At 35.9% G+C, this 26,398-nt stretch overlaps 4 protein-coding genes across 4 annotated transcripts in view; 1 reads left to right on the top strand and 3 right to left on the bottom strand.

Annotated features, from left to right (window-relative positions):
* Nucleotides 1-4,476, bottom strand: part of LOC109581902 (focadhesin-like) — a 5,812-nt gene extending 1,336 nt beyond the window's left edge. Inside the window, exons 1-18 of the mRNA XM_019996374.1 lie at nt 4,369-4,476; nt 4,174-4,322; nt 3,946-4,122; nt 3,628-3,902; nt 3,376-3,582; nt 3,135-3,322; nt 2,896-2,996; nt 2,707-2,851; nt 1,660-2,150; nt 1,542-1,617; nt 1,437-1,487; nt 987-1,356; nt 751-932; nt 640-695; nt 556-597; nt 341-512; nt 134-294; nt 3-90 (exon numbers count right to left, since the gene is read on the bottom strand). Coding sequence (XP_019851933.1) covers nt 3-90; nt 134-294; nt 341-512; nt 556-597; nt 640-695; nt 751-932; nt 987-1,356; nt 1,437-1,487; nt 1,542-1,617; nt 1,660-2,150; nt 2,707-2,851; nt 2,896-2,996; nt 3,135-3,322; nt 3,376-3,582; nt 3,628-3,902; nt 3,946-4,122; nt 4,174-4,322; nt 4,369-4,452 — 3,015 coding nt within the window. The 5' untranslated portion in view covers nt 4,453-4,476. The remainder of the gene's footprint in view (nt 1-2; nt 91-133; nt 295-340; nt 513-555; nt 598-639; nt 696-750; nt 933-986; nt 1,357-1,436; nt 1,488-1,541; nt 1,618-1,659; nt 2,151-2,706; nt 2,852-2,895; nt 2,997-3,134; nt 3,323-3,375; nt 3,583-3,627; nt 3,903-3,945; nt 4,123-4,173; nt 4,323-4,368) is intronic.
* Nucleotides 4,477-4,553: 77 nt separating this feature from the next.
* Nucleotides 4,554-6,759, top strand: LOC109581907 (uncharacterized). Its single transcript, XM_019996385.1, has 5 exons — nt 4,554-4,642; nt 4,700-5,029; nt 5,270-5,866; nt 5,914-6,546; nt 6,600-6,759. The coding sequence occupies exons 1-5, from the start codon at nt 4,564-4,566 to the stop codon at nt 6,656-6,658; spliced, it is 1,698 nt and encodes a 565-aa protein (XP_019851944.1). The 5' UTR covers nt 4,554-4,563; the 3' UTR covers nt 6,659-6,759.
* LOC100638515 (inositol 1,4,5-trisphosphate receptor type 3-like) lies at nt 6,640-22,468 on the bottom strand. The gene is made up of 71 exons (XM_019996382.1): nt 22,312-22,468; nt 22,205-22,263; nt 22,084-22,150; nt 21,988-22,024; nt 21,795-21,881; nt 21,667-21,741; nt 21,542-21,622; nt 21,374-21,489; nt 21,230-21,323; nt 19,206-19,302; nt 19,054-19,155; nt 18,902-18,996; nt 18,771-18,830; nt 18,543-18,624; nt 18,410-18,489; nt 18,298-18,348; nt 18,181-18,255; nt 17,997-18,131; nt 17,896-17,954; nt 16,414-16,531; nt 16,312-16,367; nt 16,188-16,254; nt 16,064-16,133; nt 15,952-15,989; nt 15,736-15,906; nt 15,639-15,692; nt 15,352-15,555; nt 15,153-15,284; nt 14,919-15,099; nt 14,768-14,867; nt 14,657-14,711; nt 14,448-14,611; nt 14,148-14,352; nt 13,885-14,095; nt 13,744-13,836; nt 13,578-13,666; nt 13,350-13,442; nt 13,150-13,284; nt 12,962-13,105; nt 12,707-12,837; nt 12,527-12,649; nt 12,000-12,202; nt 11,786-11,952; nt 11,450-11,710; nt 11,251-11,398; nt 11,125-11,194; nt 11,022-11,075; nt 10,894-10,972; nt 10,764-10,843; nt 10,592-10,658; nt 10,352-10,545; nt 10,256-10,307; nt 10,180-10,209; nt 10,078-10,137; nt 9,963-10,029; nt 9,879-9,913; nt 9,622-9,828; nt 9,336-9,572; nt 9,178-9,288; nt 8,948-9,131; nt 8,634-8,893; nt 8,543-8,589; nt 8,397-8,495; nt 8,197-8,346; nt 7,916-8,145; nt 7,690-7,865; nt 7,446-7,601; nt 7,321-7,398; nt 7,155-7,274; nt 6,972-7,106; nt 6,640-6,927 (listed from the first exon to the last, which is right to left on the bottom strand). Exons 1-71 carry the CDS (start codon nt 22,398-22,400, stop codon nt 6,763-6,765), a joined length of 8,097 nt encoding a protein of 2,698 aa, XP_019851941.1. The 5' UTR covers nt 22,401-22,468; the 3' UTR covers nt 6,640-6,762.
* Nucleotides 22,469-22,536: 68 nt separating this feature from the next.
* LOC100638643 (RNA-binding protein 5-like) lies at nt 22,537-26,349 on the bottom strand. The gene is made up of 27 exons (XM_019996384.1): nt 26,288-26,349; nt 26,023-26,236; nt 25,848-25,897; nt 25,726-25,804; nt 25,605-25,671; nt 25,490-25,563; nt 25,330-25,452; nt 25,223-25,283; nt 25,087-25,173; nt 24,846-24,889; nt 24,679-24,795; nt 24,562-24,628; nt 24,464-24,515; nt 24,363-24,405; nt 24,250-24,319; nt 24,177-24,203; nt 24,043-24,128; nt 23,915-23,994; nt 23,820-23,869; nt 23,723-23,775; nt 23,499-23,675; nt 23,321-23,440; nt 23,208-23,264; nt 23,037-23,152; nt 22,913-22,976; nt 22,801-22,866; nt 22,537-22,753 (listed from the first exon to the last, which is right to left on the bottom strand). The coding sequence occupies exons 1-27, from the start codon at nt 26,299-26,301 to the stop codon at nt 22,613-22,615; spliced, it is 2,199 nt and encodes a 732-aa protein (XP_019851943.1). The 5' UTR covers nt 26,302-26,349; the 3' UTR covers nt 22,537-22,612.
* Between the last annotated feature and the right edge of the window lie 49 nt (nt 26,350-26,398).

Raw genomic sequence — 26,398 nt, forward strand, 5'->3', positions numbered from 1 at the left:
ACATGCAGTACCTCCTTAATAAACGATAGATCCTGAACTATAGCTGATGTAGCTAAACAGGCCAGAGAAGTGATATCAGGGTCGTCATTTCTAATTAAGAATAGATTGATAAACTAACGTGAAACTATGGTACCTTAATATAATTGATACAACTTCAGATGCTAAACTCTTAAGTATTCCATTAAGAACTTGAACTGTCTTCAACGGATACTGACCCAAGAAATGAGTTAGAACAGGAATGTGGACTAGAATTGATCTTGTAATATCTTGGACTGTGGCTGTAGTCAATAATACCTATTTATCATTATACGTAATAAATAAACAATGGAGCAGAATGGACTTTCAAAGCATCAGCAATGGAGCAGCCCTTATGTTGGGAATACAATACATTATTATTCAAATAAGATGTCAGATATTGCAATACAAGTAACAGGGACTGTGGATACACATCAAGAACCAGCTCAGAAGTGACTAAACCAACTACAGATCCCATTCCATTGAACACACAATCCCTATCAATATAATAATAATACATTACCACTGATGAGTATTGACCTGTATGAGTCCTTTAACATATTTACAATGTCACTAATAGCCCTGTATGACATTAAATGAGTTTCAAGCACTGATTATCATTACTTGTTGACAGTGTCATTTCTTTTTTGTCCATTTTCAGCCAGTCTTACACCAGAAACCTAATAATAATTATCAAAGTAATTATACTTTTAAAATGCACATGGTTTCAAATACTTTAATTTGTGTTTCGATTGTCAATGTCATTAATTTGTTCCATTCTGTTCCTTCAGATAGAATACACAACTCATTAAAGGTGCCAGTCCTCAGTGTTTTCCTTATTATATTCAATAGCTGATCTCTCTTCTTTGGAAATGACTGTGGGTGTTCCGCCACAACGTCAGTATTCAAATAATAAACTATTTAAAATAAACACAATAATTATTCTTTAATCTTTAGTATAATCATATTACTTGCAGGGCCATGCTCAACTGTACAGCAACTTTTTAGAAATTTCTCAAGTTCACTTCTTGTCTTATCCATGATTGTTCTTGAAGACTTCAACTTTTGGAGTGCATTATAAACAGTTCCACGCGGTAATAAAACTATTTCTTTCTCTACCAGGTAACTTATTAAGGGTTTAAGGCACAAAGACTTCTCATCACTTCTTGTCACAGTCAGAAATATTAACAGAAGCTCTGCATTACTTAGAACACTTTGATCTAACTCTTCTTCCTTATATGGTAATAAGTTCAATAGTTGGCCTGGTAGAACTTGACGAGTGAGAGACTCCAATGGAAAACTAGCAATGGCTTTTACAGAATTATTCACAGTTTCTGTGTCCTATGATTAATAAAACTGATGTACTAATTGAGACTCTAAAGTCACAACAAAAATTGAATTGATAATACAATCGTTTTAACCTCTTTAAGTGTCATATTCCATAAATGCTGAAGAGCCTCGTCACAAAATGTCTACAAACAACATAACAAAATGATATTATAGAACTAGCTAAATGTAATCAGTACTTGACTGGGTCTGTCCTTGTTACAAGTGTCTGCTGCTAATACAAAGAATTCACACAATGCCTTATCTATGATCGGACTATAGTTATGAGAAGTAACAACTAGTGATAGAAAAGGTTACCTATCTCTTGACGAGAGTTGAGGCTCCAATAGTTTCCACAATAGAGCTGGTTCAACAATACCATTACTACACAAACTAGTGAGGGCTGATATGAGGAGTGCAGTCATTAGAGGATTGTCGGAATAAGAAAGCAATTGAGATATGTATGGTATACACTCTTCACCATGAACCTCAGGTCTCAGTCTGCATATATCACTAAGACAAGCAGCAGAAGATATAGACCATTCTGCTTTACCAGAGACTGGAGGTAAGAGCAGTGGCAATATATAAGGAAGGATCTTATCTTGTTTCTCCCAAGTCTTGGTAAGGAGACGTAAAGCAGTTGGAAGAATGTCAGGAGTCTTAGTTAAAGTTAATAAAGTTGATGTCACCATTTCAGCACTGATAGAGTGTGAACAGAATAATGGTAGAGATTGAAGTAGCTCGAAGCAGGATTCATGATCAGACACTTTACCAAGAGTATATACAACATATGTCACCATTAGTGATCCCTTCAAAAATATAAGCTTAGGATTACTTTACAATAAAAGTCCCTGTATACTACAGTACAGGAACTTTGGCCCAATTTTAGATAAATTTAAATTAATTATAAAAAATTAATTTAGATTGAAATCAGTTCAAGCTTTCCACACAACATAAGACCATGTATATGCATCAGAAAATGTAATAAAAATGGAGAATTCTCACTTCTTTATTTTCGGCAAAATTTGACCAAAGTCCCTGTACTATAATACAGGGACTTTTGTCCAATTTTAAAGAAACTTTAAAAGTTTGTAACAATTTTATTTTTGATCGGAATCAGTTCGAACTTTCTACATAATATAAGGCTATGCATATGCATCAATAAATTTAATGAAAATGGAGAGTTCTCAACTTTTCATTTTTGGAAAAATTTTAGAGAAACTTAAAAGTCGGTAAAAAAATTCTTTTTCGATCAAAACCATCACAAAAATAATTATTTCTTATCATGTCTTACTCCTCTCTCACTCTGTTTTTAAGTATTATTGTTTATTTTTAAAATACAGTCAATACAAGGTATAGTCTCACCATATTGTATATACTGAGTGGTATTTCTGAATGGACTAGAGTGGGCAATGACTCAATCCCACAAATTACTATTCCAAGAGAAAGTACGTCATCTTGAGTCATATTCCTTATCTGAAAGGAAGAGGCAAGCCTGTCTGTTGATGACCTGAAGGGATCAACATAATGTGTGTATGTAAACTGAAGCCATACCTTCCCACAAGAAACTGTAATGATTTCTCAGCCACAAAGCACATTCCAAGATACTGTGAACTAATTGATGACCTCATAATAAGATTATGATTCACAGCATCCTATGAAATAACAACAGCTATCATACATAAGCTAGGTTACACTAATCAGTACTGAGTTAATGTCATAGTTTAAGTACAACCTCCAGCAATACATCATCTCTAATTGAAATATTAACACATCATTGCAGTCAGACTTACATTAGGATCACATTCTCTTTTTTGAGGAGGTTCTGTTTCAATTTTTGACAGCAAATAGTTAGCTGTTAGTATGTTAGTCTTTGAAATCTTGTTATAATTATTTGGTGTAGTCTGGGACACAAGAAGAATGAGAGGTAGTTTAAACAAACACCATAAAAATGGAGACACACTTGCCAAGACACACTGGACTGAAAGAACAAAACAAAGATTGTGTAATAAAATCAAGTTAGTGCTTTCTAACCAATTTCCAGTAAATGTTTGATAACTAGCGAATCAAGTAATTGTTTAATGATTAGCCAACTCAAACAAAGACAGTCTGATGCAGTGATGTGCCTAAATTGAATTAATTTTGTTAGATTAAGAGTTAATTCCAGCAGTGGCAGGCCCAGTCTTGTTGACTCCACACATAGTGAGAATACAAGATGAACTAGTTCATCAATGAATGTACCTGAACAAAAGTAATGGTATGATATGCTGCAGCATGACAACTCACAAGTTTGTTGAATATCTTCACAATAGCAACCAATGACAGTTTTAGAAAGAGAAGAGACTCTCCTGATGGTACTTAATGCACTGTCGATGGAGTCAATGGAATAGAATGAAGCAATAGAGACAATGGTGTCTAATATATCACGAGATAAAGGAGATTCATCTCTAACTAATTGAAGCAACTGCTCGTGAAGAATGTCACTCAATGGAGAATAATGAGGATCCAATAATAGATATTTAAAGAATGGTTTCAATACACTGAACGAATGGACATCAGGACTACCATAAGGATATAAAAATCATGACTAGTATATAATCTTACTTCATTCTGAGTAGCTCAATGGCAGAATGTATCGAAATATGTAGCAGAATTGAGTTGTTTGAACTGATTGAGACCAGTGGATGTCTTCTTACCAATAAACTACTTTGAATGCACTTCATTATTGAGTGCTGATACCTTAATACATCGAGCAACAGGGGCACAATAACTTGTGGATGACTGACGAAACAAGTTTAATATTATATTTAAAATTATTTTAACAAAACTGACTTTGCTGCAGGTACAATTAGTCGTAGATCATTTATTAGTGTTTCTGCATTGACCCATTTCCTCAATACAGCATGTTGTAATACACTACATGATGTCCTAACATCATTCAGATCAGCTCCTTGACATTGAGATAAGAGATCCTTTAAATCCTATAAAAGAACAAATGAAAGTATAAAACTAATTCTATTCATTTACTTTGTCATTAGATGGCAGTGGTCCTTGCTTTCTCTTCTTCTCCAGTAAACTGATTCTTTTCTTCACTGATAAGCAAGCATCCATTTTGATACGAGCAATCAACGCCCACTCCTCATTTCCTGTCCAGCCTGTATAAATTAAAGCTGGTGCTGCTTTCGGCCTTGCTAAGGTATTACTGTGCTGATAAGAGATATTATGTCTACTTTTATTGCTGTCTTTCTCTTTGCAGTTTTATGCTCTACAAATGCTGTTCCTCCGTCACCACCAACCAATGGTAATATAGACACATTTTGAATTGAGGCTTGAATTTATATTCACTTTCCCTTGACAGATGCATTGCTTTATGTAGACGGATCTGGAGTCTTACAAGACAATCACCTCCTAACTGCCAATGAGGTTACTAATACAATAGGAGTGTCCTGTGTAGCTGGGAATGGGTTAAGTAACATATCATGGATCCTACCTAATGGTATTGTACTAACTAATGGAGGAACCACAATGCACTCTAATGTAAAACTTGAGATGACCAGTTCTGATACGGCAAAGCTACTAGCTGCAGCTACTGGCCCTGTCTCTCCTGCTGGTGCATATACTTGTAGAGCTGGGTTCACTGATGGATCAGTCCTACTAAAGAGAGTTTGGATTCTGAACCGTAGCACAAGTAAGTGCAGTTATATATAAATATTTCCAGTAGCAATTGTCCTTTGCTGCTATACACAAATGCTTTTGAGGATTCAGCATGCCCACACAAAGATATAGAGGCAGAAATATGCCGTAGTAATTAGACTAACTAATTGAATTTCAGTGGAAAGGGTGTGTTAGGTGTGTCCTTTAAATACTAATTACTACACACAGTAATAATAATGCATTCTTTTACAATGATTCATTCCTATTCTGATAGATAACTTAGTTCCAGTTATCAATCCAAATCAAAGCAGTTGTTCATATATTGGTACTGACATACAGAATAGAACTCATGGGATTCTACTGACACTTGGTATTCAACAAGGCCCTCCTAGCAATATCCAGTGCAATATAAACAATCAAATACTTAGACCTTCTTCAGTAATGTCTAGTGTACAGAATACAGTGTCTCCTGACACAAGACTGGGTATTGTAGTACCAATACCCATTGATGCTAGTGATCCTCTAACGTGTACTGTGGGTAACAGTATTGGAAGTAGCTCTTTTACTTGTACTCTTCAAAGTACATCAGAAACTATTGAAATTACCAGCACAGACCGTTCGTCAAGGAATGCTACCATCACATGGAGTGGTGGCCCCTCCAGTAGCAGTTATAGTGTAATAGTTGAGAGTACTGATGGATCAGACTTTATACAGTTTAAGGATATATCAATCACTGGTAGAATGGCTACTATTAAAGGACTCCATCCTCCACTGGCCTACACTGTGACTGTGACAGCCGGTTCTGCTGGTACTGCATCTGCTAATGCAGTAATACTACCAAGTGTTAGTAAAACAGAAACAGTTTCAGCACGTAAGAACCATTCTTTATTCTGATGTAATTCCTTTATGTACTAATAGAACAATGCAGCCCAAGGAGTAATAGTGAAGTCACTCTTGATCTAAAGTCATACAATACCAATGGTGTTGTATTCAACTGTAACTCATTAACTACACAGCAAGCAGAAGAGCTACTCCTTCAAGCTATAACTAACAGTCAACTAGAGATTGGAGGAAACTGCACGTACTCCATTTTAGAAAAGAGCTGCTCATTAAAGGGAACACCAAAAGGTACCAAGACACCAGGAACAAAGACAAAAACAAAAACAAAGACAAAAACTAAGACTAAGAGAACTAAAACTTATTTGACGATTCAAGCACAAGTGAATTGTGGGGGGTGTAACGAACAAGGAGTCACTGAAGGAACACCAAGCACACCAGGGACTAGACGGACTACTGGAACAAGAACTACCCCCAGGGGAGGTACCCCTGCAAGAGGTACCCCTAGGGGTGGTACTCCAAAGAAGAGACGGGGTAGAAGGGACCAACAAAAGAGACAAACCGCAAGGGAGAGGATAGAACTAACAATAGGAGGACAATCATTCACTGGATACCTGAGGAGGAATAATGTTGAATCATCCTGTGAATCAACAGCTACTCTTTTTAAGCTTACACGTAGGTCACATACAAAGACTGGAGCTACAAGACTATGTGGTAAGATACAATACATGCATGACATTAATACATTCCCTATCCTTTATTCATAGATTGTCCAACTCAATGCTACACTAATATCAATAGAGGATATCAATGTCTGCCTATGTAAAGATTTCAAAAAAATAAAAATAAACACACACACACTAAAATGATTTATAATTCTATTATAATGCTACAAAGATTTTAAAAAGTTCATATTAAAAACTAAAATTTTTAAAAAGGCCCAGAGCCAAAATCCATGCTCTTTCCAGAGGGCAGACCATGACGAAAGGTCACAGACTGATCCACACTAATCTGTGGAGTAATTGAGGACTGCTGGACCTCTTGCTCCCATTTCTTCTGATCCAATTCCTTTGCTTTAACACTCTTGGCATATTCCTGTACTTGTGCATTAAATTAGTGTAACATCTCATTACCTTTACCTTGTCTCTGAAATGCTGCAAGATACTCTCAACTTTCTCTTGCAGTTCTCCAATCTTTTCTCCTGTGGTGTCTACTTCACCTGAAAGGCAGCGAGCCTCTTCTTGAGGGAAGAAACCAGTATCATTTTCAGAAATCTAAACTCATATAATCAAAAACTAGCAAAAGACTTTGTCATAATTTACCAGCTCATAAACATATTTCTGAATAGCATTGTGGTCGCCAGTGTCAATGTTATCAAGATACAACGAATAATAGACATAGTCCCACATATTGTGGTCATGCTTTACATGATTGTGAAATCCCTAAAGAGCACAGACTATAGTAAGACCCTGCGATTAATAGACTCACCTTTGCTCTTCTCTCAAAGTCATAGCTGGGAAGGTCACAGATAAAGCACTTGCTTTTCTGTTCAGCCTCAATATTGCTCTAAAGTCAAAGGTACAAAATTACAAAAGTATATTAACAAGACTAACTCTTTCTTCTCTTAGTTCAGAGAAACTATCAACAATTATACCAAATACAATGTTGAGTCCAATCGTACTGACAATCACAAAATATGACAGACCAAAAATGAGTCTACCAGAAAACAAAGGAGGATCAAACGAAGTTCCATTTTGAAAAGGGACAACCTAAAAATAAATAAATAAATACATAAATACTTAGAGTCTATGGCATATGTATCAGTAATTGTGATATGCAACAGCGAGCATTACTCACAAATCCAAGGTTATCAACCAGACCATATCTAAGGACAGAGTACGTACACTCTCCAAGATTAGAACAGTAAAGACTGCTCTCAGGATCAAAATTATTTTGAAGTAGAGCAAATGAAATCACAGCATAAATGAAGAGAACAATCAGTCCAAGAATAGCAACCCATATCAAGGAAATACCTGCAATAAAATGAGTATACGTGTACATGTACATGTAGTCCAGTTAGTACCATTCTTAGTGACAGATCTCAGGACTCTCTTGAGTATATCATTATCAATAATAATGAAAAGGAGACAAAAGCAATAAAAGTATCCACTGAAGGCCAGAGACAGTATTGACGATAGTAAGAACAGGAACATGTAAAGAGTTGATATACTAAACAACCCAACATCAATACAGTTCAGTCTTGGAGGCTGATAAGTACTGGACTCCTTCAAAACAGCATACTCCAGTTTAGCCCTGGGATATTGAGTGTAAGTATAATGTGACGATAGTGTTGAGAGTGGGTACCTTAGCGTGTAGCAAAAGGAAGGGAGCCTGAAATGAGGCCAGTTTATGACAAAATATTCCACAACAATCCAAAGGGACAGGAACAGATGAATAGCTCCAAGAACAAAGAACAGAGGATGGAACCAACGGGGAAAGTCAGGTCTGAATGGACTAATAATATGATAATTAGAGTATACAGTATATCATAATGAGAGGATTACGTGTTGTTTCCCACTGCATGAGGCGGTACAGTGTATATGAAGAGAAGGAAGAGGTTCAGTAGAACTGTAACAAACATCAATAGTCTACTACGAATGGAGCTGGAATGATGATAATAAAAGAATAAATAAGTTTATAAATCCCTTACTGGAAGGCAAGGAAAGGCTTCATTATTTTGGTATCTTTTAACTTTGTCTGTTAAATAGTTAAACACAACATTAAACTGTATCAGTATTTACCTGATGAAGTACGTCTCTTTTAAGAGCAGGCATCAAATCAAGGAGAGCTCTCTGCTTGTCCTCCATTGAGTCTCTGTTGATACTCCAACGAACCAACTCAGTCACTTCCTCCCTTAGCTCTCCCTTATAAGGAAAGTGTACTCTAGCTAGCATTGGCTTAGCTCCTTCCTCCTCGTAGTGTATCTCAATTGAATGTGAATGCTGAGCTGCTGCATTCACTGCATCTCTACAACTCTTATCTGCCAGTTTCTTCAATTCCCCTGCATTATAATGAACTATAACATTAAACCCACCCAACAGTGAGATACTATTACTTTTACTCTTGACTGGTATTGTTCCATAGTCTATGAGTGTCACCAGGACCTGATAGGCTTTATTGAGTCCACGTTGACAATCATCATCCATCTGCTGCTTCCTCACTAAACTGTGAGACTGCAAATCATAAAATAGTTTCATTGTCGAAAATACAGAGTCTACATCAAGAGATGACCCAATTCCCTAAAGAGGAAACACGTACTATAGGAGATACAGTGAGAGCCTATACTTTAGCAACTGTTGCAGTCAGTGGATTAATCTCCTCAAGCATGACATCAAGTAGCTCGATAGCACTGCCTTTAACTTGAATCAGCTCCAGTATATAAGAACAAGTAGTACACTAAATAATGCTCTGTTGGTTTACTGATACCAATTATAATCTATTACCTTATGAGGGTCATCAGTTACACAGTCTTTATGCATTTCATCCAAAGGAAGTTGCAGTATTCTATTGAGGGGGTCCAGTACCAGTTTATCATAAATAACCTGTTGGTTCTCAACATTTCCAACACACATCTCAACCAGAGCCTGGAGGATCTGACTAATCTGTGCTAGGTTCCCTTGACTGAAGTCAGCAGTGTAAGCATGAAGGAATGCAGTGACCTCAGCTACAACATTAATAGTCTAAGGAGAATAGTCTAGCGTCATAAAGGGATAACGAGAGAGTGCATACTTTAAAATTATCAGGTTGCTCCCTGAGGTAGTTCTGCAGTGTTCTGTTCTGTCCATCACACATAAGTCCAATTACCTCTAGTACAAGGTTAGTCCAGTGTCCATCGGCAATCAACTGTTGTGACAATACTTCTACTTCTTTTCCCTTCTCTCCCTCTGGTTTACTACATGATGACTCTCCTGCCTCATCATCAGTAACAAAAGAGAGCTATACCAGTAGGCAGCAATTGGTGCATTAACATGAAAGAGGTGTCTTACTGCTTTAGGTCTTTTTAAAGTTGACAATTCTTCTTCTACAAAAGTTTTGTGAATAACTTTACACATATTTAATTAAAACATTACCGTCTCTATCCAGTGTCTCCATTGAAATGGCTACCTCTTTACTGGTCGGGTTCATAATCACAGTCTCCTGCAGTGAGCATGTACATTACAGTACACGTCATGTACAGATACTTACATCAGCTTTGGAAAATGTAACTTTCCTTGACATTGAAGCAGTGCTGGTGTCTCTCCTCAACTAAATAAGAAATCTACACTGACTGGCCAATTCAACACTTACAGTTTGTTCCTTTGTAGTAGCTGCTGGTTCCTATACAATTAATGTATTTCACTGATAATGAGATAATGAAACTCACATTTTTTCTTTTCAGTTCTTTCCTTTCATCAAGCTGAGCTTTAAGAGCATTTCTATCAATAATGATAATAATATGTCATGTAGTTTCAAATCTTACGTTTCTCTGTAATTAAGACTCCCTATTTCTAGTCTTTGCTTAAGAACTAAAAATATTATTTCTTCTCTTGTTTCTTGAACACTTCTTGCTATTCCATCTTGACATTCTTCATTACCAGAGAACAGCAGAGCCTTCATAAGAGCCAGTGCTTCTCTTGATATACTTTCATCAATGTGTGTTAGTAAAGGAATCACCTAACACACACAATGGTATCAATCATTCTCTCGGTATTATTCTTACTCTGTTCACTGCATTATCAAATCCTTGGATTCTGTTTTGAATTGGTACAATCAAAGTATCACTTTTCCTATTATAATGCATGAGTACAATCATTACAACACTTTGGCCAAATTTTGCCAAAAATTAAAAGGTGAGAATTCTCCATTTTCTGATACATTATATGATAACATACTCTCTGAATTTGATGGGGTCTCTGTCCTTCAGTTCTGGGTCTATTTGCTTGATCTGGTTATGTATCAATGCCCTCAATAGCTTTATAAAGGTGTACATGTTACTGATGTCAGTGATAAACTATCAGTCACCTGTAAACATCTGACATCAAGAATGTTCTGTTTAACTTGTTCTGCCTCTCCTAATTGCTCTGTTCTTTTACTTGATACCCTAATACACAATACACATCAATTACTAGCCTATAGCTATTGGCTCTTACTCCAGTTGATAGAGAAGTCTTTCTGAATGTTCTTTAACTTCCTTATTTTGTGGACTTTAAAAATTTAAACATTCAACAGTGTTTTAAAATTTTGCTAATATACCTGAAAAATAAATGAACAAGTCTTTGAAAGCTTGGACCCAGTGGAAGCTCCTCGCCTTCATCACTATACTCTAAAATAAATAAATAAATAAATAAATAAATTGATTAATTAATGATAAACATTTACCAATTTCTTCAACTGGAGAGTTTATCTGATGTCTGGCAGTGTTTGGTCCCATATATGATGAGTGATAGTTCCTTGAATAAGAATTAAATAAATCATTCAGTTCTTGTTGTTCATCATAATGTTCAATCATATCATCACCAGAAGTTTCCTATAAACCAATACAGTAAGTACTTGACTCACACACTGTGTCTCATTTTACTTCTTCAATTTGTGAATCAACAGTGAACTGTTTTTGAAGTCCTTGGTTTAGTTTCTTACTTGATCCACGTCGAGAAGAATGACGCGATGGTTTTATTAGAGCAACACTATCCAGAGCCTCCTGTACTTCAAGAGTCTTCTTCTCATCAAGGCTTGCTCTTTCTTTAATCTCATCAAACTCAAGGAGTTTATTCAGTGTCTCCTGGTACATTTGAATGTAACTTTGACTTGAAAAGACTTTTATTAACTCTTTACTAAGATGCTAAACAAATTGAAATGAACAATAAAATGCATTATAACATGTATACATGTCTAAATCACTATCATAAAGGTTTACCGCTAAACTCTTGGCAATGTTAGCCGATACTTCAAATTCTTTAGATTTTTCAGATTCTTTGCTGAGGCCATCAGGATCAAAGAATGTAGTGTAGTATGAATGGAGAAGAGGAATGACTCCATCAGCCAAATACTCCAGTAATCCTGGTATTAACTGTCCCCTTTCATCTAATAATGATGGAGCTAATAATGATTAACAATAGCTGATAATCCACCTGTTATTCCAGGGTATATTTTCACTGATAAGATACGTGAAGATTTCTTGGGACGAGCAGCAGATGAGAATGATGTCCTTCTCCTATTGGAGGCTGTCATTTCATACTTTAGATCTTCAAGACCTTCAGAAGATACTCCATCCAGTACTGTAGCTATATTCTCAAGGAATTCAGCCATGTGCTTTAGATAGCCCCACATGAGACTGCAAGAAGAAATACAATCATCACGTGATGTGCTAACAACTAAATGACTCATTTACTGTCTATCTGGTATATTTTTACTGTGATTTTAATTTTACTGGATTAGAATTTTGCAAAAATTAGATCATCCATATAATTACATGCCACATTCAATAATACATGACACAGTCTTATTTAGGAAACATTAAATCACAGCACAATTTTAAAACACAAAAATTTTCTACCGCACATATTTCCTGATCTATGGTATAAGATACAGACAGTATTAGATGCACTGTATTAAGTACATTATACTATTGTAAGGTACACAGTATTTCATTACTTACTCTCCGTGACTAAGAGTGGCTCCCTGCTGTCCTCGCTGGTCCTCCTGCGTTACCATGTATACCCATATAAGGAAACGAACAAAAGGTCTTTTACGATTAGGAGGCAAATTACTAGTCATTATGCTAAAAATAACCATAAGTGTAACAAAGTATACTAAAATATACTAATAATATACTTACTTGATTAGTTCATCAATTGATAGAATATTCTGGCATACAGACTCTATAAACCTGTGCTTTCCTTCAGCACAAGCAGCTAACATGTCAGTGACATTAAGAAGGAGTTGTAGCTGAGGGCTGTCATCATCATCCTATAGTGCATAATTATTACAGCATCATCAATAACAGTATTATTATTATTATTATTATTATTATTATTATTATTATTATTATTATTATTATTATTATTATTATTATTATTATTATTGCTATTACTGTTTCTAAAAGGTCCATTCTTTGTTCTTCAATATCTTTATCTTCTCCCAGTACAATCTTACAAAAACCTTTTCTGTCCAACTGACAAAAGTTTTTAATAATTTGGGCCTGGTTACGAGCAACCGGTAGATTAAATTCTTCAATCTGAAGGAAACTCATTAATTAATAATTATTAATGAAATAATTACTTTAGCCATTGCTTCAAGTGTCACCATAAATTGTGCTTGTACATTACAATTCTCAGAATCTTTCATTATTCCAAATATCTTTTCAATGTGATCTTCAGTGACTTTTAATATAAGCTCAGGTCCACCAGTGAACACCTACAGTACAGTATAAGTGCAGTGATGCAGTATACATGTACTGGACTGTACTCCAGTTAGCATACTTCAGTGATGAGGTCAGCAAGGTCTGAAAGAACTGGTACAGGGACTGTAATGTCAAGTAAATCATCAATCCTATTGAATAGTCTCTTCTGAACCTAATAACAATAATAATAATAATAATAATAATAATAATAATAAATAATAATAATAATAATAATAATAATAATAATAATAATAATAATAATAATAATAATAATAATAATAATAATAATAATAATAATAATTCATACAGAGATATTGTCAGTTGCTAGATGGCGCAGTAAACACAAGCATTCATGGCAGACTCCTTTACCCACTGGCAATGCTGCACCTTTAATGTCTAGACAATCATATAAGCATAATGATAATGATAATAATAATAATGATAATAATAATAATAATAATGAGAGGCTATACCTTTAGCATCATCTTCAGTGGCAGAAGCAGTTTCTACTTGTGACTCTTGACTTTCATTGGACAATACAAAACTGACCAGTTCTGATACAAGTCCTGCATCATACAATTGTGATAAATACTGTTAATGCTTTCTTGAATTACCAAAGTTATCAAGCATCAGTTGATTTTGTTTATTCGGATCATCACTTCCTCTCATGATACAAAGGCCCTTCAGTTGTTGCATTAGATACTCAACCCTGTCCTGATTCTCACGATTAGCATCAACTCTTAGGAGCTGCCTCAGTTCAGGTAGTATGTCGTCCTTAACTAGTTTGAAATCCTTCAATGACTCTGGAGCTGTCAGTAGTTGACCCTGCCATCAATAGAGGGTTAGTAGTGCAAGATCCAATGCGTACAATATGTACCTGATGTGCCTTTTGGAACAGCTCCTCTTCAAAGAAGTACATTTGAGTCAACAGATCAAGAGATGCTGTTACCAATTCATCACAATCATACTCTGAAAGATCAAGTAATACTTCTTCTAGTTTAGGGACACCTTTATCAGCTGGAGCAAAACCACCTCCATCAATGCAACCTCCACACAAGTACTTTATACGATCTCTTGTCATGCTATAAATTTAAATAATATTTTAATAAATAATAATAATAATAATGATAATAATAATAATAATGATAATAATGATAATAATAATGATAATAATAACCTAATCATTCTTGAACTGTGTACAATAGAACAGTCATTCTCAGGCAGTTGAATCAATTGGGACAAAGCCACAGGTGGATCAGCCTCTTCTGTCGACTGATGGAATGAAAAACTTTGAACACGAATTCTTTTAGTTTGAAGGACAATAAAATCATACATGAATTTCTAGTGGAATAGATCAGACTAGATCAAAATGGATCACAAAAGTACTTGTAACTTGACGTAAAATTTGAAACGAAAGAAAAGTTCCAAAACTTCCAGGGCCCTAAAGTAATTAGTGATTATGATAATTAATAATAATTAATAATGAATATTGATCACCTGCACTTCACACCAAAGACAGCTTTGTTTTCAGGTGTGTCCATCTTCCTACCAGAGGCCCTGAACTGAGATATGAACTCAGTCATTTCTTCAGTATCATCTACACACAAACAGTAATCACTAAATTGATACAAAACATTATATAATTGACCTTCATTAGGTAGTGATGGTAGGTCAGTGTGTCCATCAAGTAGTTTAATCAGAGGTATCATTGTATCGTCAACATCTCCCAAGTCGTCATAGTAACCATATCGTACCAAATACCCCAATAGTTCAAGTACATGAGAAAGATACTCGTTTTGCTTAATGAAACTGGAATGAGACCTCAGCTCCTGAAATTTAAATATAATATCAATAAGATACATAATGTAGACACTATAATTACTGTTCTGCTATTAATAGTGTCTAATATCCAGTTCTTTAGGTCAGGGAAGTGAAGGTTTTCAACCCCAGTTAGAGCAATGGTCTCCTCATCTCCAGTATCATCATAAGGAGTGGCACTTAGTCCATCATAAACCTAGTGATTAACCAGAGGGGACGTTACAGTGATTAACCAGAGGGCACGTTATACTGAATGTACTCACAAAAGAGTAGCAGAGGTGGTCTAGGAATGACCTGTTCTCTCCAACATCAACAAACATAACAAGAATCAGTTCAACATAACAGGATCTCAAAGTAGAATCAATTTGAGCATCTTTAACAACAGTAATAGCTTCATTAAAACCAATGTACCCAGTTGAATTCTCTTCACTATACATCAGTGCAGATATGGTCTCATTGTTATTGCCCTAGCAATATAATACATGTTCATATTGTCAGTTTGTAGACCAGTTTGAGTTGATAGTACACTACAAGTATCTTAAAAGGTTACCTTGCACAGTTTAGCTATAAAGTGTAACTGGGCTAGCAACAGTTCATAAGGGTCCTGCCAGAAGGTTAATGCAACAAATAATTTGATAAAATCAAACCCTTTTATCTTTTTTCTCTGAGGTAGATCTCCTAATTTGTCTTTTCTTGTCCTCTGGTGGATTAATCTTACGCATTGATATCAACTTGTCATTCACTGAGGGACCACGAACAAACACCCTCTCCTCTCCAGTCTCTGCTATGCGATCAACTTCAGTTTGCAGGAATATATCCTGCAGTTGTCAATTAATTAATTAATAATTCATTCATTTTCTTACTCTTCCATGAGGTCTCACTAGTTCATTCAGCAATCGAACTATCAAACACAAATAATTAAGAATAATAAAAAATAATAACAAAATCAATAACAATTAATAATAATAAAGTTACTTTGTGTTGATGGGATTGGTCTATCTGCACACACACAAAGTGAACTGAGAAACTCCAAGAACCTTGGGTCCTACATCAACGATTCATTTAAATTATTCCCAGTATAATTGTATAACACTTTTACTTGTGTTTCAACGAATTGCTTGATCATATTGCTCATCTGAGTGTCAGCCATTGTTGATACAATAGTTCTAAAAGGTGACACACAGTGAGAGGGACTTTTGCATTATATACATAGAGTCACTTACAAGTTGTCCTGAACTATTTCAACTAATACTTCCTCTGCATTTAAACCTTGACCCATCTATAAAACAATAAATTATATTAATTATAGTGTGGGTATTTCTTGCCTGTGTTTGAAAAAATTCAATAAAATGTGCAAGATAGTTCTCATTCTTTCGACTGTCTCCTTCCAAAAACTTTTGAATGACGTTATAACATTCACGACCAATTTCCACAATAAAGTGTCTACAATAGTAAGGATAATAATCAGTACACAGCATAAGGGCATCAATATGTATCAGAAAATGTGATAAAAATTTAGGGTGATTTTTTGGCCATTTTTTGGAAAAAACCATGGACTATAATAGCCTTGGGTATTTTTCAGATTTTTGGCATTTTCTTAAAACAGCCGTAACTTGAAAAATTGAACTTGGAATCAGCTCAAACTTTCTACAAGGCATAAAGACATCAATATGTATCAGAAAATGTAATAAAAATTTGGGGTAATTTTTTGGCCATTTTTTGGAAAAAACCATGGACTATAATAGCCTTGGGTATTTTTCAGATTTTTGGCATTTTCTTAAAACGGCCATAACCTGAAAAATTGAAGTCGGAATCAGCTCAAACTTTCTACACAGCATAAGGACATTAATGTGTATCAGAAAATCTAATAAAAATTTGGAATAATTTTTTGGCCATTTTTTGGAAAAAACCATGGACTATAGCCTTGGGTATTTTTCAGATTTTTGGCATTTTCTTAAAACAGCCGTAACTTGAAAAATTGAACTTGGAATCAGCTCAAACTTTCTACAAGGCATAAAGACATCAATATGTATCAAAAAATGTAATAAAAATTTGGGGTAATTTTTTGGCCATTTCTTGAAAAAAAACAATGGACTATAGCCTTGGGTGTTTTTCAGATTTTTGGCATTTTCTTAAAACAGCTGTAACTTGAAAAATTGAAGTCGGAATCACCTCAAACTTTCTACAAGGTATAAGGACATCAATATGTATCAAAAAATGTAATAAAAATTTGGGGTGATTTTTTGGCCATTTTTGCAAAAAAACCATGGACTATAGCCTTGGGTATTTTTCAGATTTTTGGCATTTTCTTAAAACAGCCATAACTTGAAAAATTGAACTTGGAATCAGCTCAAACTTTCTACAAGGCATAAAGACATCAATATGTATCAGAAAATGTAATAAAAATTTGGGGCAATTTCGGAGCCATTTTTCGAAAAAACCATGGACTATAGCCTTGGGTATTTTTGAGATTTTTGGCATTTTCTTAAAACAGCCATAACTTGAAAAATTGAAGTCGGAATCAGCTCAAATTTTCTACACAGCATAAGGACATCAATATGTATTTTTTAATGTATTAAAAATTTGGGGTAATTTCAGAGCCATTTTTGGAAAAATTTATGTTTTTCCTTAGCCTTCATGCTTTATTATTTACAATAACTTTTCGAAGGCTTTGTTCCCTTTCACAAGTGGGCTAATAGTACAAGGAATTTCGGCTTAATCTTTGAATGATCAAAACTTGAATATATATGCAAGTACATTGTATAGGTAAAAACATTAATAATAATAATGTACATTAAAGTGGTTACTTTGATCGACTAGATAACTCTTCAACTGCTTTAAGTATCTCTGCCAATTGTTCCAATACCTATTATACATACATGTATATCCTGACACTATTGCTATGTACTCTTAAATTCCTAAGCAGTTTCTGGTTATTCTTAGTGTCTCTGTCTCTGTCTGTCACTAGCCATTTCTTTAAATCTTTAAGAGACTCTCTCACACGTACACCTTGCTTCTGTTTGATGTCACTGCCATCAAAGCACTACAGTACATTGTTCATAATAATATACCAGTGTACACTGAATACTAACACTTCTAATAAATGCAGTAAGTACTGGTACAATACCAGCTACAAAATTGAATCTATCCACCAGATCTTCTTTGACCTATTGGGATATACTAGAATATACTGGGATATACTAGCATACCTCTTGTAGTGTAAATGAATCATAATCTCCTCTGTCTGCACTGGTAGTCAACTAATCATCATCATCATCATCATCATTATTATTATTATTAATTTATTAACAAATCAATTACTTTATATAATTCAGCAGAGTCCCATTGTAGTCCAGCCAGTCCTTTAGCCTTTGAATCAAAACCAACTCGTTCATATTTACCTTAGTTGAGACAGAAGTCCATTAAATTAATATAGTAACTGTAAGAAAGTTACTTTGTTTATCTAAATGAAGCCACCTCCCACTGACCCTGTGTTTAATAAGTGCATATGATTCAAGCAAAACTTCATCTCCTTCCTATTGATGTATCATATGAAGTAACAGTCACTGACAAAGTATTTATGATTATGATACATATTGACTGGTACATCTATTAATGTGTGTGTGTGTGTATGGTACTTGAATCAGTGGTACATCTATTAATGTGTGTGTGTGTATGGTACTTGAATCAGTGGTGAGAAACTGAATATTGTATCCAGACCTTTCTCCTCTGTTAAAGTAACCTATAGAGTTACCATAAGATACAATATACCGTATAACAATAAAACTGCATGTACATGTACAATATATTGACCTTCCAGTCTTGCTCTCCTTCTTTCTGCACTGCAAGGTAGGATCTTGTTGGTAAGTGCTTCAGTCTGCATCTGTCACCCCAAGATATGACATTACCTTATGAAGCAAGCACAGGATAATAATGTACTGTAGTTAATTAATAACATAACTTACCATCAATTGGGTTCTCTTGCTTCTCAATCTGCCAGTATGTATTAGAGGAGGTTGAAGGCTCACCATGTTTCCTATTGTCAACTCTTCTCATTCTACAATGAACTACACATGTAGCTATTAATAGAACAGTGTTACTAAATACAGTAACAGACCATCCTCAATGATAGGATTATCAAGTTCAGCAAAAGATCCTTCAGCTACAATGTAACACTCATCTTCTTTGTGGAACAATCTCACACAACTGCCAGCCTATGAAGAAGACACATTATGAATACAAGTCAAACATTGTGTGCTAAAGGTCAGTATAGAATATGGTACATGTACACTGGTCCATGCTAAAGGTCAGTATAGAATATGGTACGTGTACACTGGTCCATGGTAAAGGTCAGTATAGAATATGGTACGTGTACACTGGTCCATGGTAAAGGTCAGTATAGAATATGGTACGTGTACACTGGTCCATGGTAAAGGTCAGTATAGAATATGGTACATGTACACTGGTCCATGCTAAAGGTCAGTATAGAATATGGTACATGTACACTGGTCCATGCTAAAGGTCAGTATAGAATATGGTACGTGTACACTGGTCCATGGTAAAGGTCAGTATAGAATATGGTACGTGTACACTGGTCCATGGTAAAGATCAGTATAGAATATGGTACATGTACACTGGTCCATGGTAAAGGTCAGTATAGAATATGGTACATGTACACTGGTCCATGCTAAAGGTCAGTATAGAATATGGTACATGTACACTGGTCCATGCTAAAGGTCAGTATAGAATATGGTACGTGTACACTGGTCCATGGTAAAGGTCAGTATAGAATATGGTACATGTACACTGGTCCATGGTAAAGGTCAGTATAGAATATGGTACGTGTACACTGGTCCATGGTAAAGGTCAGTATAGAATATGGTACATGTACACTGGTCCATGGTAAAGGTCAGTATAGAATATGGTACATGTACACTGGTCCATGGTAAAGGTCAGTATAGAATATGGTACATGTACACTGGTCCATGGTAAAGGTCAGTATAGAATATGGTACATGTACACTGGTCCATGGTAAAGATCAGTATAGAATATGGTACATGTACACTGGTCCATGGTAAAGGTCAGTATAGAATATGGTACATGTACACTGGTCCATGGTAAAGGTCAGTATAGAATATGGTACATGTACACTGGTCCATGGTAAAGGTCAGTATAGAATATGGTACGTGTACACTGGTCCATGCTAAAGGTCAGTATAGAATATGGTACATGTACACTGGTCCATGGTAAAGATCAGTATAGAATATGGTACGTGTACACTGGTCCATGGTAAAGATCAGTATAGAATATGGTACGTGTACACTGGTCCATGCTAAAGGTCAGTATAGAATATGGTACATGTACACTGGTCCATGCTAAAGGTCAGTATAGAATATGGTACATGTACACTGGTCCATGGTAAAGGTCAGTATAGAATATGGTACATGTACACTGGTCCATGGTAAAGGTCAGTATAGAATATGGTACATGTACACTGGTCCATGCTAAACGTCAGTATAGAATATGGTACATGTACACTGGTCCATGGTAAAGGTCAGTATAGAATATGGTACGTGTACACTGGTCCATGCTAAAGGTCAGTATAGAATATGGTACATGTACACTGGTCCATGGTAAAGATCAGTATAGAATATGGTACATGTACACTGGTCCATGGTAAAGGTCAGTATAGAATATGGTACATGTACACTGGTCCATGGTAAAGGTCAGTATAGAATATGGTACATGTACACTGGTCCATGGTAAAGGTCAGTATAGAATATGGTACATGTACACTGGTCCATGGTAAAGGTCAGTATAGAATATGGTACATGTACACTGGTCCATGGTAAAGATCAGTATAGAATATGGTACATGTACACTGGTCCATGCTAAAGGTCACAGTTACATTATGTCCTCAATGAGAATTAGGCTATGGCTGCTGTGGAATGTGTTAATAGTAAGTATCATATGTTATCAACAATTGAAGTAGTGTGGGACAGTCTGTGGAATAACTGTTAATAGTGACCAGGGCTGTCACCTAATGTACTGTGCAACTAACTATTCAACCAAATGTAAAAAACAAGTACTATACTGTTACTATACTAGCTGTTACTGTAGAGCAGTTGAAGATGTACTTACTCTCAAAGCTTTGTCGTCAATCTTGTTAGAAGATGGAGAGAAGTGAGAAATTAGAGTAAGAGCTGATTCAGTAGCAGAGAGATTCAACTCAAAACTAAATAAACATAAATAAAATAAATAAATAAATAAAAAGGCAATACTGACCAGTCCTTCAGTACATTGAAGCTGGCATTAGAAGCTCCCAGTGTCCTGTTACTGGAGTGGAGGAACTGGCCTTGTGTCTTCATACTCTCAATCTTGAGCTGGTCACGAAATCGAACCTTCATTCATTAATAAATAATAATTAATTATCATGTACTGTCCAATGAGTACCTCGTCGCCTTCAGATCTCACTTTATACCGAGGGAGGACTTTAAAAACACAACCTTCAGCATTGACACTGGACAAACTGATCTATAACACATTTGATTAAATACATATTATTCCAATTTACTTACTAGAAGATTGTTGCTCTCTGTTTTTGAAGCTTCTGAATGAACGGACACAAACTTCTTAGATGAAACATGCTGCAACTACAAACCATTAATGAATCAACAGAGTCCAGCTGGACCAGTCCCTCGATTACCTGGACAGAGTCTCCATATAATACTCTTGATCCATATCTTCTAGCTTGTTCAATCTCATTCTCAGTGTTCTCCACTTCCAATGCTCGCTACATTAACATGAATTAACATGTACATGTACTGTATATACAGTATATGTATAGCATACAATACATAGTATATACAGTATAGACTGTGTATTGTGTGCTAGTTTACTTTAGCATTCAATATTTCATATTCTTCACTCTTTCTCCTACAAAATACACACAATAACCAGTGACCATTAACCAGTGACCCTCTCGTATAACTCACTGTTCCAACTCTGCAAGATGATGACGTGCCTTGTACTTGTTAGGAGCTAGTACCTTGAACACAGCAACTGACAAGAAATGAAGGACTCATGAATACACCCACATACACTGCATATGCTTACAGTTCACATTAGGTAGCTCTTCAGTGTCACCAGAAACCATCATGAAGTTATAAGGAGAACTAAGAGCAGATATCTTAATTAATAAATTAAATATAGGCACGTTATACCTTGATAGCTCTGAATACACAAATCCATTGTTAATCCTAAACAATACAGTATCCCCTATCCTTAATGAACCACTAGGAGGAGTGGCCATGTTGAACAAGATTTACTGCAAATGTGTACTGCAATAAACTGGTTACTGTGCAATGACTACTGACTGCTGAGTGCATTTATATATATGGACCTGATCATGTGACACATTGATCATGTGACATTATGATCACAGTAGGTTAACTTTACAAATTTTGACATTTATAGTAAATATGTGCATGTACATGTACTTAATAATAATAATTATTATTAATATTAATTTTTGTTCTGAAACATTTGTTGAAATCTGGCTCTAGCCACAGACTTAACATTGTCCCTGTAACTGCTAGACCCACTGGCACCTCCATAATGACTGCCCACTGATCCTAGACCAGCTGCAGGGGCTCTTTGTTCCGCCTTTTAAGAGTAATCAGTAACAATAAAGAATGATAAGAATGGTATACTTCAATTGGTGCAGTGATTCCTTGATGCTGCTTCCCTAATCCTTTACCTTCACTCCATCCCATCGCCTGAGGGACAGTATCCATAGTAACAGTATCCATAGTAACAACGTACCTTTAATAACTTGCTTCCAACATTGTCATGAGAACGAGATTGAGTTTCAGCTGGAGGTTCGTATCTTTTAATTAATAATAATTAATAATTAATAATAATTAATAATTAATAATTAAATTCTTACGTGTCTGAAGAGTCTATAGATTCTCTTGCTCTCTCTAATTCAAATCTCTTCTTCCAACCAGGAACAATGGCCACTGTACCAAACTTATCCCTCCTCTCCTTAGCTCTGTCTCTATACTGAAGTGAATATAAATAATAATAATAATAATAATCAGTGGGGGCCAGTTTTTACTTCAGGTGCTCCTCCTGGATTAGAGAATAATTTCTGTCTCTCCTTTTCCATGTTTTGCTACATAAAGTGCAGCTCCAATAAAGACACAGTACATCATCAATACATGTAGCTACTTTGTGTAGGTCCGAGAACTGCTGATGCTTCAGTAACTGTGACTCATTAGCAAACTTCCTCTTACAAAGGAGACAGGCTAGCTGCTCCACGTCAATGAATTCACTAGAACTAACCAACTCCTGACACAACAATAATCAATAATACATGAAAGAAAGAAAATAATGATAATATAATTACGTGAGTAGTTGATTCCTCAGTGAGTGATGACTCCATTATTGTTGCTGGATTGATATCTTCAACAGCAGCCAATGGTCTTTGCTGTATCATTACTTGTTGCTGGTGATGAATTAAACTTTGTTGAACTTGTTTCTGAGTATTAATAGATTTAGCCCATCGCTCCATGTCTTTAGCAATCTGATCAATGACAAGTCCAACAGATGACAATACAATATTAGCACTACCTTCTTTGCTGTCTTGCTACTTGTTACTGTATTAACATCTTTCTTTTTCTTCTCTGCATCAATAATACATGTACATGTACATTTAAACTATACCAACCTTTAGATGCCGGAATAGATTCATCACTTTCACTAACAGCTGCAGGTGTGCTATTAATAAGTATCATAGTTAATAATAATAATTGTATTATCTACCCATCAGCATTAACAGATATATAAGCTAGTTTATTGGCATCATAGTAACAATACTGTCCAGTCTGACTATTATAATGATACTGTAATTGAAGATAATAATCATGAATAAATAATTAAATATCATGCACCTGTGTTTTAGGGTCATAATACAGTCCGGTGGTCGTGTCGTAATAAAAGCCAGAAGCAGAATCAAACATGTATGTAGACGGAAGACCTAAAAATAACCAGTATACTCCAGTATAACTCAGTATACTTCACTCACCACTATCAGAAGGTGTTTCAGTATTACCTAATATTCATAATGAAATACATTTACTGGGTGAGTCTACCTCTACCTGTACTGCTGCTAATGGTGTTATTAGCTGATGATTGTTGCTGTTTCTGTCTTAAAGCTCTTTGCTGGTTCTGGACAAGTGAATACAATATCAATTATCAACTGTTAACTAACCATAGCTTGAGCTTGTTCAATAGCGGCTGCTGCTTTAGCGTTACTAAGGAATGTGTTAATTACGAACATGTACTGTACATGTACATAAGTCCAGCCTATACCTTGGTTTGCTTTGGACAGGTACTATGTTCTGTCTGGCGAATGAAGGATTCACTGAAGAATGTGTAGATACAATATCAGCAAGGTATTCTAGTTGTACCTCTCTTTCCGTCAATGAAAAAGGCGGGAAACTGCTCCTGTACAGCTTTCATTAGCTCACCACATTCCTAACACAAGTACAGTTACATGTATACAGTACATGTACATGTAGCAATACCTCAGCTGTATCAGTCTCTACAAAACAGAAACCTCTTGAAATATTAGTGACTTTATCTTTGATGAGTCTAATGTCCTTCAGATGGACACTGGATATACCAGATATAGCATCTCTGATCTAAAGGGGCAATGTTACTGGATGACGAGTGGATGTGTACATGTACTCACTGATTTCTCATTAGAAGACAGTTCCAAACCACGAATGATAATGACTAAAAGAGAATAGACCAAGCGAAAGAGAAGGAAAAAGTCAATTTACACAAAATGAACTGAACCAGTAACTGTAGGAGCTAGTACATCAATGGTCTAATGGAGCTTGTGTTTATAACTTGGGACATTATTTGAAGAAGGAGCGTGAGCTCCAATATTGTAAGAAGGGGTTCGTGTGAAGGTGTGGTACTTGATGTACCATTGGAAGGAGGTTCTGATGTGTCTTCACGCTGCTCTGATTCAGGGAGTCGTCCTGATAATCTGTCATCTTCAAGACTGTCTGATTCTAGACAGGAAAGGAATAAGAGCAAATTAACATGGGACTGCATCACTACCTGATCTTGAACAATCGCACGTTAAACAAACACTCCTCTTTGAAAAATTAAGTGTACCACACTAAAAAGAACAATATGATCACCCTTCCCCCCTCCTCCTCCTCTACCTTAAAGCAGTTCCAGTCGCCACGTCTTGAGTCTCTCTTGTTCTTAGTCTCAATATTGTTGTTATCTTTTTGCTGTCGACTGTAAGTTATGTTCACCTCACAACCACGCACATGGAAACCAGCCTAAGATCGAGTAAATTATTAGCTTTTGCTGTCAAACCTCTTTATGTTCATTCATCCATTTTGTAGCATCTTCAACTGAATTGAATTCAGCAAAAGCATAGTTACGAGACCCTACAAGAGGAGTCACGTGAGACTCACATGACAATGCTTACCCTCTCTGTTCTGGATCAGCCTGATGTCAACTACTGTGGACATGGCAGGGCCCATTGCAGCCACCAGCTGTTGGTGAGCATTAAATAGAAATACATGTGCATTAAATAGAAACACCCGCACCTGTTCCTTCGTTATTGACATTACAAGGTTTCTGAGCATTACAACAGGTCCAGGTTCTGAACTGTGATGCTGTATGGATCTAAAAAGGACTCAATGATCCGTTAATAATTCCTAATGAATACCGGTCATCTCTCCTACTGGAGTAATCAACTTCATCTCTATCATCGTGTTCCTAGTTATATTCAAACAAGAAATAATTTCTCCCATTATAATTCGGCCATTTTATGAGACATGCTTTGCCAAGGTTTGTTGTTATACATTATTAAAGATGCACTGCCCCACCCATTTATTACCCACCCTCCAGACTCTACGATGTCTCCTCCTCTCTCTACTCCTGTCTCTGCTCCTACTCCTCCTCTCTCTGCTCCATGATCTACTGGACCTCCTCTCTCTACTCGTATTCCTTCTCTCCCTGCTTCTTGATCTGCTTCTACTCCGAGATACACTCCTGCTTCTTGATCTACTGTAGGATCTGTCTCTCCTTCTACTCGCCCTCCTCCCTCTCCTTTCACTACAACAAACAGAGAGAGAGGTATATAGGCAGGACTGTTTTTTATCTTACCTGCTGGAAGACATTTTTGTTTAATATGCAAAAACGGAGTTATACGGACTTATTGGGTCCGGTACATGTACTAAATTAAAAAACGGAGATGACCGGGTTTATTGGCGGGAA

Source organism: Amphimedon queenslandica, unplaced genomic scaffold (genome assembly GCF_000090795.2).
Source record: "Amphimedon queenslandica unplaced genomic scaffold, v1.1 AMPQUscaffold_13411, whole genome shotgun sequence".
NCBI classification, from domain to species: domain Eukaryota; kingdom Metazoa; phylum Porifera; class Demospongiae; order Haplosclerida; family Niphatidae; genus Amphimedon; species Amphimedon queenslandica.

Bases quoted from the DNA above. Each gene is read 5' to 3' on its own strand.
- LOC109581907 (XM_019996385.1), top strand. From the start codon at position 4,564: ATGTCTACTTTTATTGCTGTCTTTCTCTTTGCAGTTTTATGCTCTACA. The intron at 5,867-5,913 runs GTAAGAACCATT...ATGTACTAATAG, and splicing joins AACAGAAACAGTTTCAGCAC to AACAATGCAGCCCAAGGAGT. The intron at 6,547-6,599 runs GTAAGATACAAT...CTTTATTCATAG, and splicing joins TGGAGCTACAAGACTATGTG to ATTGTCCAACTCAATGCTAC.
- LOC100638643 (XM_019996384.1), bottom strand. The intron at 23,441-23,498 runs GTAATTATATTA...TTGTTGTGTCAG, and splicing joins CTGAGGAATCAACTACTCAC to GAGTTGGTTAGTTCTAGTGA. The intron at 22,754-22,800 runs GTATACCATTCT...TACTCTTAAAAG, and splicing joins GAATCACTGCACCAATTGAA to GCGGAACAAAGAGCCCCTGC.
- LOC100638515 (XM_019996382.1), bottom strand. From the start codon at position 22,400: ATGGCCACTCCTCCTAGTGGTTCATTAAGGATAGGGGATACTGTATTG. The intron at 11,399-11,449 runs GTAAAATGAGAC...ATTGGTTTATAG, and splicing joins TTGATTCACAAATTGAAGAA to GAAACTTCTGGTGATGATAT. The intron at 8,590-8,633 runs GTAAATACTGAT...ACTATTTAACAG, and splicing joins AAAGAGACGTACTTCATCAG to ACAAAGTTAAAAGATACCAA.